The sequence below is a fragment of the Poecile atricapillus genome, chromosome 14 (assembly GCF_030490865.1).
Source record: "Poecile atricapillus isolate bPoeAtr1 chromosome 14, bPoeAtr1.hap1, whole genome shotgun sequence".
NCBI classification, from domain to species: Eukaryota; Metazoa; Chordata; class Aves; order Passeriformes; family Paridae; genus Poecile; species Poecile atricapillus.
The window spans coordinates 13,237,516-13,257,131 of record NC_081262.1 but is presented as its reverse complement, the minus strand read 5'-3'; the positions used below and the strand labels follow the sequence as shown (position 1 = coordinate 13,257,131).

The 19,616-nt window shown below is 39.9% G+C and overlaps 1 protein-coding gene across 3 annotated transcripts in view; it reads right to left on the bottom strand.

Moving 5' to 3' along the window:
• The window catches only part of SDK1 (sidekick cell adhesion molecule 1), a 384,634-nt gene that overhangs the window by 194,135 nt on the left and 170,883 nt on the right, over window positions 1-19,616 (bottom strand). For all 3 annotated transcript variants that reach the window (XM_058850018.1, XM_058850019.1, XM_058850017.1), the window contains one exon: window positions 9,895-10,028. In XM_058850018.1, coding sequence (XP_058706001.1) covers window positions 9,895-10,028 — 134 coding nt within the window. The remainder of the gene's footprint in view (window positions 1-9,894; window positions 10,029-19,616) is intronic.

Here is a 19,616-nt window from a genome sequence, read left to right as displayed (position 1 = left end):
TGCAGCTTTTACATACATCAGGTGAAGCAACCCAGGTTATGGCCAGGTCTGAGTTTCTCTTCCTATTACAAATGGGGTAGGAAGGACCAATAATTCTAAATTACTTTAATATTCATAGCAAGTCCTTACTAAAATCTAAAAAGAATATTTATAGCTGTATGGGTGACCTTGAATCCTGCCTGTCCTGACTCTCCAGTGCTTGGGTTGCAGTTGTAATCAGTATTTTTCCACTTTTTTCCATACCCAGGCCATTGTCTGCACTCCCACAATTACTTGGACAAATCACATTTCTCTGGCAGAAGGATGAGACAGACATGGGAGGCTTTTCCATTCATATTCCATTTTCTTGTTTTATGATGTATATTGAGAACAAATTAAAAACATCTTTAACATGAAGAGCTTTAAAAATGATAACCCTCCAGCAACCATATGTCTGTGAAAGCTGGAGATGAAAATGAGCTTTTGTGAAGACGCTGGGAGGGCAGCTCTGCCACGCAGACCTTTGGCACGTGCAGGAATTTTCAGGCTTTTGCAGTAACTCAGTGCAGAGCAGACTCCACTAAACATCTGTTTTGACCATATTTACTCTTCCTTATTTATATTGTTTAAAAGACATTTCAAGCTTGCCTAACACAACAGTTTAAAGAATGCTATCAAATAGTTCCTGAAGTATTTCTTTTCCAAATTGAAAAGTCCTTCTATGACTTAAAAAAAATCCTCAAAACATGCTGCAAATTTATCTGGTCCATTAGAAATAAAATGTCACCGTTTCCTTAAGCAAGAGCTTGGAATCTCTGCACTCTCTCACTTCCAGACCAGCCAGGAGAACTTGTCTCACTGCAGACCAGGACAGAGCCACAGATCAGAGAACCATTGATTATCCTGAGTTGAAAGAGACCCACAAGGATCAAAGTCTAATTCTTGGATGTCTTTCTTTAAATGGGGTTGTTTGTTTAGCCTTAAAATAGCATATTTCAGCTCAGGCTCACTTCAGTAAGTTACAGGTTCTTCGTTTCCTAGTAAAAAGCACCTTCAAAAAGGTTTGCCAACTTAAAATAAATGAGAATTACACTTTAAATACATCCCACTGTGTAAAGATGGGAATCAAAGCAAAATACTTCAAGTCAGCTCCTTGGAAAACTCCAGGAGTTTGGCACAGCAGAAGGAGACTTACAAGAAACCAGGAGTTAATGTTCAAAAGGGGTAAATTGATACACCAGTCTCCAGTAGCTGCTCCTCCTAAAGCTTCAGCATTATTATCCTTACAGGAACTGAAATGCAAAGCCCTGTACAAATGCCTACAAATCACTGGGCTTCTGGCTGCTCTGGAGTTTTTAGGCAGTGCAGTTGGATCTGGGGTGTACAGGATAAAGAGATAAATAGATCCAGGGAAAAGATTGCCAGACTGACAGGCCCAGGAAGCTGCCAACACTGAATGTTGTTTGACTTAAATCTTCTCAGTTTTATGATTTCTATTACTGTTATTATATTATTCATCTATATACTCGTTTTTATGGCATTATCAGTATGTGTTAAAAAGCTTTTCCAAGATCCCACAGTAGTGCTTAAACTTACAAGTATGGATAGGAGCTACTACTCTCATGCCAACAATTAGAACTAATCATGAGCTCAAAGTACTTACACAAGAGTGAGAAAATTAGTTCACTTATCACTGCACTGAAATGGAAAAGAGAAACTAAATAGAAATATGTTCACGATAGAATGTGGTTAAATTGGAATGGGATTATTCTATCAATGTTATCATTTCTGCCCATGAAAGATGATTCAATCTCGAGTAACCAACATCATCTTTTTATGTCTGATCAAAACAATGTTTATTTCAACAGCTCCCTTTCATCTTACTCCACTCTGAAGTAGTAGTACAAGATTGACTGGAGAAAAACACGGATCAAAAATTATACTTTCTTTGTAAATTCTACAGTATTATTTAAAAACACTGTAGGTGGACCAATGAGATTGAAAAGTCTGTCTGTTGAACCAGCAATACTTTTCTGTCTAGAAAAGTTTTCTGGCATTTCTCTTCTGCTGATCTTCCAACAAATCATCACAGTTTGTTCAAGATGGCATTTTCCTGGATGGCATGTATAATTGATGGGTGTCACATTTTATAAAATGATTGCAAGGTAAATTCAATTTTCCCTTTTCCTTGTTTGTGTCCTCTAAGAATCCCTTATCTCCACATATCAATTACCGAGCAGTGACAGAGATAGGATACAAATCACTCCGATGAATGTAATAGCAAAAGTGATTAGAGATAGGGAGAGATTAATTGCATGTGTCAGATATAAATAAAGGGTTTAGGAGACAACCCAGGATTTGGAGCCTGAGTTTGTGTGTGCATTCCAGATCTCTCTCAGACACTCTAACCCCCCAAACCTCATAAGCAGACAAGTGTAACAAGAAGCCATGTTAAAATAATAAGTTTGATTATAGAAACCTCAGCATTTGCCGTTTTTCAGAGCAACATGCATAATGGATGTGCATCTGCTGAGGGAACAGACACTCACTGCAGTTCTGTAGTTTCACCAGCCAGTGAGGAGTCCCCATAACAACAGGGCTGTTCTGTTGCACTTGGGAGAAAAGGAAATAACTACTCTTGCCATAAACCACACATTTAAAGCTTCATTACATTTGTTGATGTGATATGATGAAAATTAATTGGCAGATATTTGAATAGGCTTTATGCTGGTTAAGTTACCTTTAACAGGAAAACTGAAATAATCTTACAGAAAGTTCGTTTTATCATCTTCCCATGACAAAAGCCACCAGCAGAGGAGACCTTGCTTGCCTGGGGCAGAGGCTGCAGCAGATGCACCATGTGTGGCCCTAATTTTTATCAAAAATAGTCCAGAGGAAGATGAAACTAGATTTTTCTGCTATTTATCAGAAAGAGCACTGATAGCATATTTGGAAAAAACAAGAAAAAAAAAAGCTTGAGCAAAACCACAAAGGTTTCTTGGCTCACCTTTATTATTCCTGCAGTTTAGCAATCTATCATTTTAACCACAGGTTTCCTTCTCTACCTCTGCAGTTAAAAGTGAGCAAAGCTTTCTTTAAGGAGAAGAAAGGTAGAGAATTATGGAAGAGATCTGGCTGATGCTTTAGAAAAATCTAACAATGAAATTTGGAGTCCAAGAAGGCTGACAAATCCTGAACATCATCTGTTACTTCTTTGTAATGCATATAAAATCAGTCTACACTGCAGTACAGTGTCACTTTTTGCAGTAGATAATAGGGTAAAACACTGAGAATATCAGCTTCCACTGAAAATCCCAGCTCTGGATAAAGCTTAAACCAACATTTGTTCCAATATACCAAACCCAAATCTTTAACACTAACTCAATTTAGTCCTTTTTCTTACAGCTATTATTGTTATTAAAATGTGTTTGACTTAAATACATAACCATGCATTTGAGATGTGTGTAAGTTGCACTCTATTCTCTTAGTAAGAAAAAAGAGCCCCATTTAAAATCTATGTCCTTGAATGCAGAGCAACAATAGAAGAAAAAGCACTTTGGCAGTATTTGACCAGGCTATTAAAGATGGCTTTTACACAGAATGTGTCCTCAGGGTTGAGTGTTAGACTACAAACACTTCCACAAGCTCCTTCAAATTAACATTTGGGATAACTGAGGCTTGGTTAGTGTCAATCAAATATTCAGTGTCACTCTAAGTCAAAGGCTCACATTTATTCATGATTAATTCATCACATATTTACTCCACCACAATATCCTTCCTGGGAATCCTGCAGGACAAAGAGAGAGCAAAACTTATGAGGAAATGGGGAAGAAATGTGATCCTTTCAAAGAGGAACTTAAAACCAGTTCCCAGAGGGCTGAGCTCTGCTCTGTTGGACTCCCCCAGTATTTGGTCACAACCTTGGGAAAACAGGTACAGTCATGGCACAGAAATGCAATCTCATCTCATCCCATAGTCCTTTTTCCCTCACCAAAATAACACCAAAAAGTAAAAACAGCATCAGAGAAACGCTAAATTCATCTCCACAGCACTGACCCAGAGAGGCTAAAAGAAGTCAATTCTCTTGGCATGAACTAAAACCAGTCTGACAAGTCTATAGAGCTTGTGTGAATTTGATGTCAGAATAGAAATATCTGTTCCCTGGGGGTGCCAGCCCATTCCTTTTTTCCTTTTTCCTGCCTACACCTGAAAGCTGGGACTGGCTATGAAAAATTCATGCCTTTTGTGCTTCAAACATATCCATGAAGGATCCTCAGCATCTGCTGACTTGAACGAACCCTGATGGTTAATATGGAAAATCATGTTAGTGAAATGCTCTCTTCTAGGGAGGAAAATGTCTGCTCAGAATCTTCTGAAAACTTATCTTCTTACCACACCTGACAGAAGAATGTCAAGAGGAACATCCTGTCAAACACACCGAGAGGTAATGGGGCACTTCCCCCCCACCTCTTTCTTTCCTGACAACATAAAGAATATTTCATTCTTACAGACACTAAAAGTGACCTAAATGTCCTGTGCAATCATGAGAGCCTTCCTTTACAGGAGAAAAACAAACAAACAAGAACTTTGAGGTAAATTCAGTCCCTGTGAGCCTGAAATGGGACTTTTGCCTTCTGTAAAGTTTATGTCTTGATACATTAATTTGAAGAACAAAATAGGCACCAAGCAGAGACAAGCAGGGTCTATTTATCCTCATGTCCATGTCTGCCATAACAGAATAAAATTCTTCTGGTTGCAAGTGGAAGTTGGGCAGAACAACACAACACTCTCATACTTTAAATTAATTGCAATGCAACCAAGCCAGGAGTTTAATTTCCAGTCCCAAACTTTTTTCTTTCCCTACTACTTTTTTTTTTGTTTTTAAGCATTGCCAGTGCCCAAGGGAAAAATTTATCTTCGTTAAATGATAATTGGCTTTATTATCTTTGACTCTTCAGAAATGCTGGCTGGCAAGGTTTTAAAAATTTTCATCAATCTTGTTTTCTGTTTTCACGAAGCATGCATCAGAAAATGACATCAGGCTGCAGAACACTCTGTATCTCTTGGTGTCACCAATAGGTCTGGGGACTATCTAATTTACTAATAAATCTATTGGAGCGACATGCATCTCAATATCTCACAGCTTAACAAGGAGGTGCAGGAGCAAGGCCCTGAATTGCAGTTCCGGATGATTAACGCCGCAAAACCAATTGAAGCAGGACCATCTAAACTGTCACAACAGCTTACACACACCCACCTCCTGCAAGGCAGCCACTGAAATCATTTACTGAGCCCCACATCTTTCATAAAATGCTTCAACCCAACTCAGAAAAAGCCAAGTGCAACATTAAAAGTTTCCAGGACCTGGCTGGTGGTGCTCACATAAAGCATTGTGCTGAAGTCAATAATGGAAATATTTCACCAGGGCTTTGCCAACTTCTTCCCAAGTGGCTCCAGAGCCTGGCCATGGTGTCACATCATAAAGTGGAAGGACAATGTTGTTCCCCCGCAGGGAATGGCTCAGCCAGCTCCTCACAGCAATAAAAAGCTCCCTATGAATCTTTCTTTTTTTCCCCCCCTTCTAATAAACCCACTTAAACTCCTGATTTACATACTAGAATCCCTTGTGGTTTCATTAAGAAGCTCTAAACACCCCTGCTCCCCATTTACCCTCAAAAAACTTCCATGCAATATTTTTTTTGTTTGTTTGGGTGTTTCTGGGGTGTTTTTTTATCATTACTTTTGGAGATTTGGGGTTTTGAGGTTTTTTGTTTGGCTGGATTTTGTTTGTTTGTTTTTTAAGTTCCATACTACAATCAAAAGGGTTGTGATGCAGATTCAGAGACATTGAGCTGTTACACTGAGAATGGCCCTCAAGGAAGTGAGGGTTTTACGATGGCCTTACTTGAATAAACACTTCAATCTTTAGGTGCCCTGCCAACACCTTAAGATCAAAGAATGTCACTTCATTCCCTGTCAAGTCACAAACCTCAGTAACAGACCTGACCATCTGTGCTGCAGGGTATGTCTGGCTGTGGGAGAATGGGCATATGAAAGAAAAAGCCTGAAGAATTAAGGTATCATAAATCCATTTATGATACCATCATCAAACCCTATTGCTCAATAGATGGAAACAGGAATAAAACATTTAGGATTTTCTAAGTGTTGTTATTGGAGATCAGTATTTACATCCCAAAAGCTTGTACCAGCCCAGAGATAGATTAACTCTCACCACTCCAATCAAGATAGGAAATTCCAGCAAATGGGGTTAATACTGAAACCCTCCCAAGCAGCACATTCTCAACAAGGAGTGAGTAATTTGAGCTAAAACCCAAAGTGAGTGTTGTTACTATTTCCACTGCCAAACTCTTGACTTTCAGACTTTCCGATTTTCCAAGCCAAAATGTAGTGTTATTTACATGAAAGCTTTGACATATGGTTAAAAAGAGAGGAAAAAAAAAAAAAAAAGTGGTAAGATTTTCATTAGTGTAGTACACAGTTCAACTCATTTTAAGACATTTTAAATTTAGGACTAATTTATGACACCTCACACTAATTTCAGATGTGACGTTATTCCCAATATGCTGCCTGTTGGACATAATTTTTATTTCCCCAGAGCCTGTCACCTCAGAGATGATCTAATCCTCCCGAAATCAGCGGAAATGAGTCCACTTGAAAGAAACATCCATGGTTTGATGGGTGGACCTCACCCTGTGTCACATTCAGACACTTGGGTTTAGGGCAGGCTTTTGGAACATGGGTGTTCAGCCAAGCTGGGGACTCAGCTGGGAAGGAAAAACATTGCTCAATATTTGATCTTCTCACAGAGTGACCAGATCTACTGGGAAATAAATCTTTAGTGCCTTTGTACAAGGGGAGTGTAAGGACTGAGCGATGGGGATGGGGCATGTACCTGAAACACCCAAATGTCCCAAAAAACGGAGCTTTCTCCTAAGTCCTGGCACTCTGCTGCTCTCATTTCCCATGTGTGGCCAACCTCAGAACGTGGAGAAAAGCAAACCCAAGCACAGCCAAAGCAACCCTGACAAGCCTGCAGGCTTTCTCTGGGAGCTGTTTCCCAACTTCTCCGCGTGTTTGCAATCAGGGGCGATGGGTGGGTGTGAGACTTCCCAGTGTTGGACTCGGCAAGCGGCAGTTTAGACTGACAAGAAACAAAATGTCTTTACTATTAATACTCAGAGCCCCACTGGAGAATTCAATCTGATTGGGGCTTTTAGACTGTTTTTGAAACATGCTCGACATCCTGTAATCTTTTTATACCACATGTATCAAATACAGTTATTAATTGAAGGACAGTTCAGTGTATTTTCCAGGCGATGCTCAAGCTCCATTTACCTTCAGCCACAATTCAACAGCGACTTTAATCTGCAATATAAGGCCCTGTAACTCATCCTGTGCTCAGCTCAGAGCCAGACCTTTCTCCTGCTGTCATTCTTGTACTTTGGAGCAGAACAGGAGAGATTACAGCTTTCTCAGCTGTTAGAATGATTCTGCAAATATGCTTTTCTTACAGGCTGAAGCAAATCTGACACCGGTCTCCTTCAAGGAATAACGAGCTGTGCATATCTAACACTGCTCTCAGAGAATGACTGCCCTGGGAATTATCTCTGGGGTTTTTTTCCTCCTGCCCTCACAATAACGGTGGCAGTGTGCACGGCTGAGTCATGCAGCAAGGTTGTACTCAATAATTAATATATAATCTCTTTGCACAGAGATTGGCCATTCCGCTTTACTTGGGGTTTATTGGATTTTGATTAAACTGTTTTTAAATTTTATACATGTCCTAATGGAAAGTTACAAGTGTCATCACTCCCAGCATGCCATAAGATTCAGATAGTGACAAGTCAATGCAGTATCTTCCTCATCTGTGTTACCTTTAACAATCTGTTTCCAACCTCTTGCTTGAATTCTTTATTACTCCTCCAAAAATGTCATTTTTCTGCAACCATTTGCTGCATATTGCTTCAGGACTGTATTTTTGCCCGATTATTTTCTGTTACCAGACCAAAAATGTTTATTCATTTCTATGGAATGCATCACGTAAGTTTCCTCCCCAGATCAAAGTTCAGAACAACCACGTTAATCCAATTTTCTTTACAGACTCCAATGCCTTACAGCCAGAGCCTTCCTTCAACACACACACACAGAGCCTTAATAGCCCTGGATATCAAGGTGTCAATTTGAAAACCTCATTGGCTGACATTAATTCTAAAAGCAAATTCATTTCTTGTTTTCCATCTTGTCTTATCCTGCATTTTCTTTTATCCATTTTATCTTTCCTATTTGCCACATTCCAGGCAGACTTTGCATTCACGGTATCAAGTCTGTGAGCATTTTGAAGTGTTTTCTTTTCCATATGCCCATATTACCTTCTGCTTTGCATAGCACTTGTTATGCATGCATGATCACAGACTATTTCTAGCATTAATTAAGACATGAAATTAAAGTGGGAAGTATGCTATTGGTCACATAATACAAGCAACACAAATTTGCTTTAAAAATGAAATTACTAAAGTGTTAGCAAACCTCTTCATACTGTCAGAAATAATAATGTTTACAATCTGCATGATACAGAACAGCTGGAATTCGCAAGTGGATTTGGAATATTATTTCCACTTCAGAAAGATACACATGAAACCCCTGAGCAGTTCATTTAGTTTAGATACTTGTCTGGAAGAAAACAGAGGTTTGTGTCTCCTGCTGCCTGTCAAACCATCCAGCTGCTGCCCCCAGTAATCCCAGTCCACTACCAGGGCTCCCCATGTTTGTCTAAGAACAACTTTCCTTGAAATCAAATTAGGAATTTTAGCAGGAAAATGACATTTTCTTAGAAATTGAATGTTGCACAGGACCATAATGTTTCAGATGAACCTCTGACAAACACAGTCACAAAAGCAGTTTCCCAGATTTCCTGCCCAGAAACCCAGACTCCCAAGGTTTGCTATGGTAAGGAAATGAGCCAACAGGCATTGTCCAAAAGCTAATGGTACCCAAGATAAGGAGATCTGGGGCATCTCATCACACCATTGATCTAGAGCCGAGTCCTGCATCTTCTAGAAGCCCAAATTACAAGGGCTGCCACTGCCATCAGCGCTTTCCTCCATCACCTCTTCCCTGCCCCTACAAGCAAAACGAGGAACCTCCCCATTCCCACAGCACTAACACACTCCCTCTTCTCACTGCTACATAAATAATGCCTTTATCAAGGGCCTCATACGGGGATTCAAGCCATTTCACACGTTTAGAATATTAATTTTTCATGCAAACAGGTTTACTGGATGTTTTACAAGAGTTTGCACGTGCACATTTCTGCTGAATGTGCAGCTTGGCAGACTCTGTGCAGCCATCTCCTGACCCCAGTGCTCTGCTGCAAAACCCACTCATGGAATATCTCTGGAGTGGTGGTGTTAATACAACCTGTGCAATGTAAAATAGTAAGTAATAACAATGAAATACCTGTTCCCTGGGACTCTGTGATAACTCCAGGTAAAAATAATGCCATAAACTGGGAATAGATTCATAAATAAATTTGCACTCAGAAGGATGGCTTGTTTACTTAGGCACAATGGAAAACAACACATTATAAACACCTGCATTAGAAAGAAATTATAACCACAACTTCACAATAAACAGTGAGGGATATCATCATGTACCTGCCTTGCACAAAGCAAACCACCAGACAAAAGGCTTTGAGGGTGATTTGTGGAGGGCATCTCCTCTCTTAGGTCCCTCTTTTGCACAAGGAGTTCGGTGTGCTCCAAACCAAGCAGGAAACATTGACCCTCTTTAAAGGTCCAGTCCTTTGTTAGCGAGGCTCTTTTTATTTGGGCAGCCTTTGTGAGTCCTGTCTGCAGCCTCAGTGTGCCAGCACATTCCCCACAGTTTGGTACTCACGTGCTACGCTGAGATGAATGAAGGGACTGGTCTTGTTCTCCCCGTTCTTCTCATTGACTGCCTGGACATAGTAACCTCCTGCATCCGTCACTGACACCCCCAGGATCACCAGCTGGTTCTCCAGGGTGATGGCTCTGTTTAGGGAAAAGAAAGATCACATTGAAACCAGAATGTTATCCACACAACACTTCAGACCTGACAGTCTGATATGATATTCACTGGTCATATAAATCAAGATGCTGCGGAATCAAAACCAGCCCCACTTCAAATACACTTACAGGAAATCAAGATCTCAGATGCCTCCAGGCCTTTTCTCTGTTGAGATCATCTAAGATGCTTATGGTGACACACAGGAAAAGCTTCAACATGTGAAACAGGGGCTGTTTAAATGGCAGTAAGAAGTTATGGAAAAAACAGCAAATGACACCAGTGACTGCCAGGCTGCAAACTGCATCTTTGTGGGGTGACAATAATCCTGGCCATCATCAGGATGCTGCAAAGCCAGATTTATTGCAAACCTTCTCAACAAGTGAAAGGCAGCCTATTAAGGAGTGACACAGGAATAACACACAGTTCACTGAAATAATAAAGTGAAAATCAAAGACAGTAGAACCCCCAAAGGTAAATTTTCTGCATTTAGGGCATCACCTGTTATCACCTCATCACAGACAAGACCAAGGGCTGTAACAGAGATGATCTGTGTGTGGATAGGGAGGGGTTTCCTTTCATCCAAAGCAGGTAGGACAGCACGACCCTGTAGGTAACTGGTGTGGCTTGAAGGAGTCAATAAATGCCATTGTCTAACTCAAGTCTGTTCTTAGAGCTGCTGCATAACAAACCCTTCTGTGAACTCCCTCACAGGCAGCACTACACACTTGGTTACTTTACTTTTCACATGGATTAGATGCCCTTTGCTTGACTACAAAAGATAAAGGATTAACCTAGAGAAAACATATAAATATTCAAGGGTTTGAGGAACAGGACACAGGAAGCTCAAAAACCAGAAAGATAAAAGAAAATGTAAAGTTCCAGGGAAAGCCTGCGGAGCAAAGAGCTCATCTACTGCAGCCTGGGACAGGCCCAGACTTGGAAATCAGTGTAAGGCTGGGAGGAAGAAACTCCCTTCACTTCTAACACTTGATGAGAAGCCACACTGAGTTCAGCTGTGCTATTAGATATATCACTGAGCATGAGGGTGAAACAACTTATAAAATTATTATACTGGAAGAAACAAGTTCACACATCAATAGGCTCAGAAAGAATCAGCACTGAGTCAAAGCATTTGTGCAGTAATCAGTCAATAATAAACACCCCTGCATTCCATCCTCCTGTTTTGTCATGGGGTGGTTACCCTTAGTAATAAACAGTTATTTTGCTCTGAAAAAACATTTAAAGGAACAGTGGAAATCACACATTCCTAGTGCAGCAAACTGGTTTTTATATATAGGGAGGACATAAGAAATTACAGTGAGAACATGGCTGTGTTCAAAGCCAGGCATTTCATTCATAACACTTCAATTTCCTGATGTGGATACAAAGAAACCTGAACCTCTGTAAGGCTATCATGGAATCAGAGAACCATTTAGGCTGGAAAAGATCTTTAAGATCAGAGAGTCCAGCCCTGGCAGGGCCTCCACTGAACCACATCCTTACAGCTTTTAAATCCCCCCAGGGATGGGGACTCCACCCCTGCCCTGGGCAGCTGTGCCTGCACTTGAGAACCCTTTTGGTGAAGAAGTTTTCTCTCATTTCCAACTTAAAACTTCCCTGGTACAACTTTAGGCCATTTCTTCTTGTCCTGTTGGGGAGTGGCAGGGCAAGAAGGTCCCTGCTGAGCCTCCTTTTCTCCAGGCTGAGCCCCCCCAGCTGCTGCTCAGACTTCTGCTCCAGACAATTTAAAAAAAACTGCTGAAAAACAAAGCTAAACGTTCAGCTCTGAAATCAGCTGTCACACACCACCTAAAGATCCTGTTTACAACATCTTCCTTGGTAATTTTTATTGTAAAAACTAGTTAAAAAAAACAAAACTTTTTTTTTATTTTATTCAATGAGACTGTACTAGTTTAATTGATTTAGAAAATTAATCAAAGGAACTGTGATAGATTTACAGAGTGGGGATATAAAATGCAATTAATAAGACATTTGATAGAGCAAATAAAGATAAAACTCCAGTGCAGTGCTAATAATTGAATATTACAAGACAATTACATTCACACTCATTTCTACTTTAATTCTGAAGAAAGGAGCATTAGAAAGATTCTTTGGAAACACTGAAATATATTTCAGGCTGCTTTGATTCCAGGTAAAAGTGCACCAAAACTTTTAAAGGTGATCCTTGAATACTGCTGAGATGGACACAGTTACTGTCTGCATTAAATTGAGCATAATGGTTTAAGTGTCAAAATTTTCAGCCATTATATAATAATAAAGAGCAAAGGAAATGAAAACGAATTTAGGAAGGAAATTGCTGAAAATTAAGTAGGGCTTTTTCATTTTGATATAAAAATTTTTACTGGACTGTGAGCAAAATGTTACATTTGTGAGTGAAAAGTAAATTTTAGAAAATAATCTACATAAGCATAAAAGTTTGATATTAATTTCCACAGAAAAAAAGAGTTAGAAGATAATGCAACTCCTGAAGCAGCTCTTAGGGGTCATCAATTACACGGTCAAAGTTAAATTAAAACTCCCCAAATGAGTTATTGATATCTTAATAGTTCTGTGAAAAATGGAACATCCTGAGTTCATTAAGTGAGGCAGGTACAGAGGCAGCCAGGAGCCCTCCCAGGCTGCCGACTCGGGGAGTTTTATTGAGATCACGCACGAGCCCCGTGCGTCAGGAAAATCAATTAGTCACATTTTAAGGACTCATTAATTCCAATGTTTCTAAACCATCAGAAGCTCCAGCCCCCAGCCCCTACCAGGGCTGCAGTCGCTTTCTGCACAGCAGCTGCACTGAGCACCCAAAAATTGGCTTCATGTGTTTTCTTGGGCTTATTGTTTGTTTTCATTGTCTGATATAACTTTTAAATTTTGACAGCACCGCTCTGATGTTCCCAGGAAAATTTGATTCCTGGGTGCTCAGTTTAGCTGCACATTTGATGAAGATGACTGCAGCAGATGGAGTGGACCTGTCAGTAATTCATACCCAGCGTGCAATTCATAAAAAATATAAATATTGCTTTTTTAAAGCAGTATCGAACTTAACTCAATCTAACATTTTCGAGACAGAAGCAACCAGCAAGCAAACTAAGCAGACTGATCCTCTGGGATTCCTTAAGCGTAGGAAAGGAGCATTTTAAAGCACAGTTTTTAACAGAAGAACTTTTAGGATGTCTCTGGAGCCCAGCAGAAGGCTGTCAGGAACACGGCAGCGGGAACGGTGGATCCAACGATCTCATGTCCAAAAACACCTCAGTGGCACCTTCACCACAAAAGGAGCTGGAAACTGAACAAGACTGATCTCAAACCATAGGCAAGGGGAGCCTTTGAGATGACAAATTGTGTTTAGGGGATGCTGTTTAATCAAAAGTTATGGGCTGAGAGGGATGGGAAAAGGCAGCAGTGATGGACACAAATCATTATCCAGCCCATTATTCTAAACACCAGGACACAGAACAGCACCTCCTGAGGGTTCCTCACTCTCTGCAGTCAGAATTGAGCACTTGGATAGCTGGTCTAAAGTAAAGCATCCCTGCCCATGGCACAGGAAATAGATCATTTTTATGGTCCCTTCCAACCCAAAACATTCTATGACTGTGCACTTTGGGATTTTTAATTGCACCTTTTCAAGTTGTCCAAATACTATAAAACTCTGCTGCAAATAATCTCTAAGCTTGATCTAAAGCTTATGGGAATTCTTTTGGTAAAATCAATGGGACATGAAGCAGACTTTTACAAGATAATTTTTCAAAGGGGATGCCATTCTTATGGCCTTTAAGAGAAAGGTTTTGAAGTTAATGCTGCAAATGAACCCTTCAGTACCTCAAACAGGTGGATTTAGATTAATAATGTTTTTATGTGAAAAGACCAAAATCTACTCTACAAGTGGATAATTCCCCAAAGTTAGATATTTGTTATGTTATTAGTCTACCAGATTACACAAAAAGTAGATAACATTGGGTTATAAAAACATAAAATGAAAATCAGAGTAACCTGATTAGGCTCTATCTCAGAAGACACCATCTGCTCCTGAGCCAGCATGCAATATTTTAGTACAAAGGCCTTCATAAAGCCTCTTTTCCAATATTACCTCCAGCTAACATGATTATCAATCCCTCTATACCAGATAATTTTTACTGGAGAGCCTCTGTTCCTCTTTCAAAAACTTTTGTCCACACTACACAGCAAGGCCCAATCTCCCCATGCCCCAGACACCAGGAAATAAGAGTGATGCTGACAGAAAAGGGAGAGATTATGGAGTAATAACAAAATAATTACTGCAAGACTTCCCCCATGGGTTTCCCCTCCTGGAAAAGCCGGGATTCCTGCAGTTGCACACACAGATGTTCCAGGGGATCCCTGTGCATGCACGGCTTAACCCAGCCAGCACTTCACCACCCTCCTGGCTCCTGGTGCTGAGCGGGGAATTATTAAACAAAATTATTTAAATACATGTCTCTCACAAACAGCTTGTGCTTCTCAGGACTCAATCACAGGGAAAAATATTTGTGTTTGTGCTACAGAGCAGCATCTCCACAGAGACAGAGCACCAAGAGCTGTGACTGGATGGCAGTTTCATGGGATATTATTCAGGTTCCAGGTACATTGTTACTGCAAATCAACCATCTATTAATAAAAATTTTATACTTACACATGCACTGAATATTAAATAAAACTACACTGAATTTAGAATCAGGGCAGTTCATATATTGCTTCTCTAGCTATGTCAGGGCACAACACGTGTTTCTGGGAAGTGACTGGGATTTCTAGTCATGGAAACATCCCAAGGTTACACAACAATAAACAAGCCAGTCCTAATGGCCAGGCAGAGCACAAACACTACCATCAAATGAAGAACAACCAGCTATTAAAGAATTTATCAAGTGTATTTCCAGAAGGAATCGAGATAAACAGCAGGATTTCCACATTTTATAATTGGCTTCCCTGTTCTCTGGTTTTGGGGCTTGCAGGGTCTTGGTTTAACAAGGCTGTAGACACTGCTCCCTGTGCTTCATCATCAACACGTTACACTAAACCTGCTCTGTGAGAAGCAAGGCTGGAAAGGAAGCGGACAGAAAACTGCACTTGACAAATCATCAGAGTTCCACGACCTGACTGGAAAGTGAGAGCAGGTACAAACCCACAGGGTCTGTCTTTGGCCTGGCTTAATATTTTCATTGGTGTTTGTTGACTGAATATAGATTTCACTTACTACATCTGCTGATAAAGTCCCAGAGACTCTGGAAGACAGAATCAGAATTACAAATGCAGGAGATCTGCTCAAGCCTCTCCACTGACTGAGAGGTTTGCAGTTCAGTGAACAAGCTCAAAACCTTGTATTTGAGAAAGAATGTGACTGAGCAACAGGCAAAGCTCACGAGGGGGTGTGCAAACAGCAGTATCACTGGGAAATGGAAGAAATAGCCCTGCTTCTCACCTAGCACAGCCTCCACTCAGCCCTGGCTATTAGATAGAAATCGTGGGTAAGTCAAGAAGAATTCAAACAGCACCAAAACAGTATCACAACCATCCACTCCTCTCCTCTCCCACCCATCTGATCCAAAGAATCATCCAGAGAATGTGACGTGCTAAAGAACACTTAAAACAAACAAAAAAAACCCTCCTCGACTCATCACAAGCATCTTCATATATGTACAGGACTGTTACAAAAAGGTATCTCAGATTTAAACAGAACCACCAAATATTGAGTCTTGCTATAAAAATCTTAGCAGCTCGCCCTCAGAAAGCTTATTTTTGGTCTTTGGAGATAGAAGCTCCCAGAAAAGATGCTCAGATGAATTATCCCAAATGTATATTTTTAAATCATGCTTATATCAAGCAATTACTTGTCTAAAGATTAAAAACCCCACAAAACAAAACCCAAGATAATCACTATATAATTGATCATGAGAAAGATGTTTATGGGGAGAGACAATGCTGCCAATCCAGAGGCAAAGAATTACAGCAACAAACTAAAGAATAACTCTTAAGTGCACTATTGATGTTAAAACAGGTTTTTCTGTTTTTTTTTTTCTCCCCAGATTTTCAGTAGCTTCAATTCTTACTTGGTATAGCTTAATTATTATCACACAACTTTGCTCTTTGGGTTTTTTTAATTATTATTACATTTTAAGCAGCAAGTGTTAGTGCAGCTGATATAAGAACTTGAATGTGTTTAAATCCCATCTCCTGGGATAATCTTGCTGAACCACACCGAGGTGTGGCTGGATGTGCTACACCAGCAACAGCACTTCTCAGGCTAATAGAAAAAAAAAACAGACTTTCAAGACAAAATACACATCTTAGTCAATAACAGAAAGCAAAGACTCAGAATAAAATAAGTCAATTTTCTCCGGTCTCATCTTCTTATAAAACTCTTATAGTATTCAAGATATTTGTAAGCAGGGTGTCTATTTTTCTTCCCTCTCCAGTTTATGGTATAATCAACACTTTGGACTCCACTTGTGCCATCACCAGCTGTTGCCATGGACATCACTGGCAACCACGGGCAGGAAGAATAATAGAAATTTTTTTTAAAAAAATACAATCTAAACAAAGCATTGCAGTTAAAAAGTACCATAGGTTGTTGATTTACACAGCTGGCTGACTTCACTGACAGCAAGCACAAAGACTATTTGTAATCATTTGGGATTTTATAGTTCAATTTTCAGAGATAGACATGAATATTGCTTCACTTTATGGTAGTTCTCCTGAATTGATTATTTAAGGTGCTGTGGTGTTTTTTTTTAAACACTGATTTGTTCCTCTTTCCTTCACTGTGGAAAGAAAACTTGTGTTATTAAATTATATCTTCATTTCTGATAAAACATGCCAGCATAATGGTATGGGCTCTAGTGCTTTGTGGTGAAGAATAGAAGGGTTTCCTGTTGAATATTGTATATTCATACCATTACTTCACTGAGACACATTTGTTTTTATTCTGAGTACATAAGCCATGGCTGTGAACTGCACTAACTATAAAACAAATTAGCAGCAGCATGGCCCTGTCACAGGGCAATGCCCTGAAGGGATAATTGATCATGCAACAAAGACAAAGGAAACTTCAACCTCTTAACAGCATATTTAACACATATATTTAGATGTGCCACAACTATGCCTACATAAATGCTCCCAACTTTCCTTTATTAATGTTCCTGAACCTGCCCCAGCATTATCTGTGCTTTTTTAATTCCTGATTTCACACAGATCTCTTTCAGAACCATTTCCATTTTCACATAGATGTAGCTGAGAATAAGATTTGGCACAGCTAGGTTTGAGAATACCTAGTCTTGGGGACTCAGAAATCTGTATCACAGCAACTGAAATAGCCACACCATTTGGAAATAAAATATCAGATCTTGGGCTGGTTAATGTGTTTTCTCAGGTGAAAAACTCCTTCAGCAGCAAAATGCATGCACATGAGTATATTTAAAACTAATTTCCAGAGTACACAAAGCAGGGACAGAAATCCTGTCAGAATCAGCAAACCTCATGGCAGCTGATTTTCATCCATGAAGATGAAATCCACAGGTGAAAGACTCAAGAGGCCAGAACCTGCAGTGGCTACTTATTGTATGAACCAAAGGCTTTGGCTTCTTTTAGTACCAGAAAAATACATCTGCAGCTTAAATCCAGCAAAATAAATACCCAGGTGCACCACACTTGCTCTACAAGCAAGAGGAACAGCACCAACCTGGCCACTCAACTCCTTCAGGTGATAATAAACACTCCAAGGGATAGGAAAAACTTTACAAGACAAAGCTTGTAGGAGGGAAACTTGTACCTCAGGACTAACAGTCTGCAAGCCCCTTAGTTTTTTAGATCTATTACCCTTCCTTTTAATGGCACCAAATCTTTAAACAAAGAGGAAGGATATGGTAAAAAGTGGCCACTGACCCAAGCATCAACCTCTGCTGCTGCCAGAGAGCAGCAGCACTACAGCAATTTATTTATACAAGTTTTACTATGAAAGATAATTAAAGATTTAGAGGCATGGATCGATACAACAGCAAACACTATCTGTGTACAGCACTGCAGTTTGCCAAGACCAGCATTTGTGTTACTGCTGCAGATCCATCATACAGGGCTATTACAGTGTCTCAGGTTTGCTGTCTACATCAAAATAGGGATTTTGTGGGGTCATTTCTACTCACACACCATTAGGACACAGACTACTGCTGTGCAGCAGAAATTGAGCACAGGCCCTGGAGCCAGGTAAATCTAGGCTGGGTTATGAAGCCTTGGGTGAGTTATTCAGCCTTTCAGTCTCTGTGTTTTGCCAAGAGAGTAAAAGGATAGCACATGGATATGGTTCTTTTTAGGCAGAAAAAAATTTATGCAGAGGCTTAAATAGTTAATACCTGTGGCACTCAAAAGGTGTAGAAGATTATGCAAGTGCTAAATCTTAATACTCTTTACTTTCCCTGGCATTTCAGTTTGACTGTCAGGCATTGGATTACAACTTCAGGCAAAGCACTGATGCACTCCTTTAACATCTCCTGTGCTCTACACACTAGGCAGGAGAGCATTGCTTTCCAAACACCAGAATTCCATGGAATTGCACAACTTCCTTCAGCAGAATCCCCTCGGACTGGGTGCAGATGCACTCAGTAAGACACAAACTCCACAAAATCCTGGTTATTACTGACAGTGATTCAGCAGTAGAAACTGCAAGCCACTCAAGCACTAATTTACTTTTTTTAATGTCCATACTGCAAACACTTCCAAGCACTTCAAGTTAGCAACAATAAAACATGAAAATCACTGGTTAAAGAGAAGAAATAAGGAGAAATTTAAAAAGAAGCAGCAACTCCTTATTTCTATCACAAATAGGTCATGCAGTGACACAAAGTCAAAGCCAGGCTGGATTCATTCAACCAAATGTTGAACAAACAGATGGGGCCAAACACTGGAAAGTATGGAATGAAAAGAAAACTGTGTAACATCAGAACAGCACTTTCTGTTGTAGTTTCAGCCAAAACATGATTTACTGTCAACAGTGTGTGAAACAGCACAGTAAACTACTGGAAAACATTGTTCTATCAATAACACTTTATCTTTTAAGGTAGAGGTACATTACCAGTCTAAAAATACAACTGGATAATTTTTCAGAAATAAAAGGAGGAATATTTCTTTCCAATTAATGAGCCAAACATACACAAAGCTGTTATGTAGCAAAGCTACAGAATCCTAAAAGGTGGAAGGCAAATTTATGAGAAGGTTTATGTAAGAAACTAAGATAAAAAGAATTCTACCTGCACCTAAGCATTTGATGATCCCAGTCCCAAACAATGTAGCACTACCTAGAGTAAGATCTGTGAAACCTCAGTGTAAACATCAGAATCTTTTAAAATAAAGTGTCCCAGAATAGAGGCTTTAGACATTCCAAAGCTCTTTTTTGGGATCCATTTGTATGTCCTGCTTGACACCCTGTTGCAGCCCTTGTCTCCAATTCATCAAGAACACTTCAGTGGCCAACTCGAGTGTAAATGCCACACAATTAAAGGATCATACAGATTTTTATGCCTTCAGTGTGGTGGTGTTGCCAAATCTGGGCACAC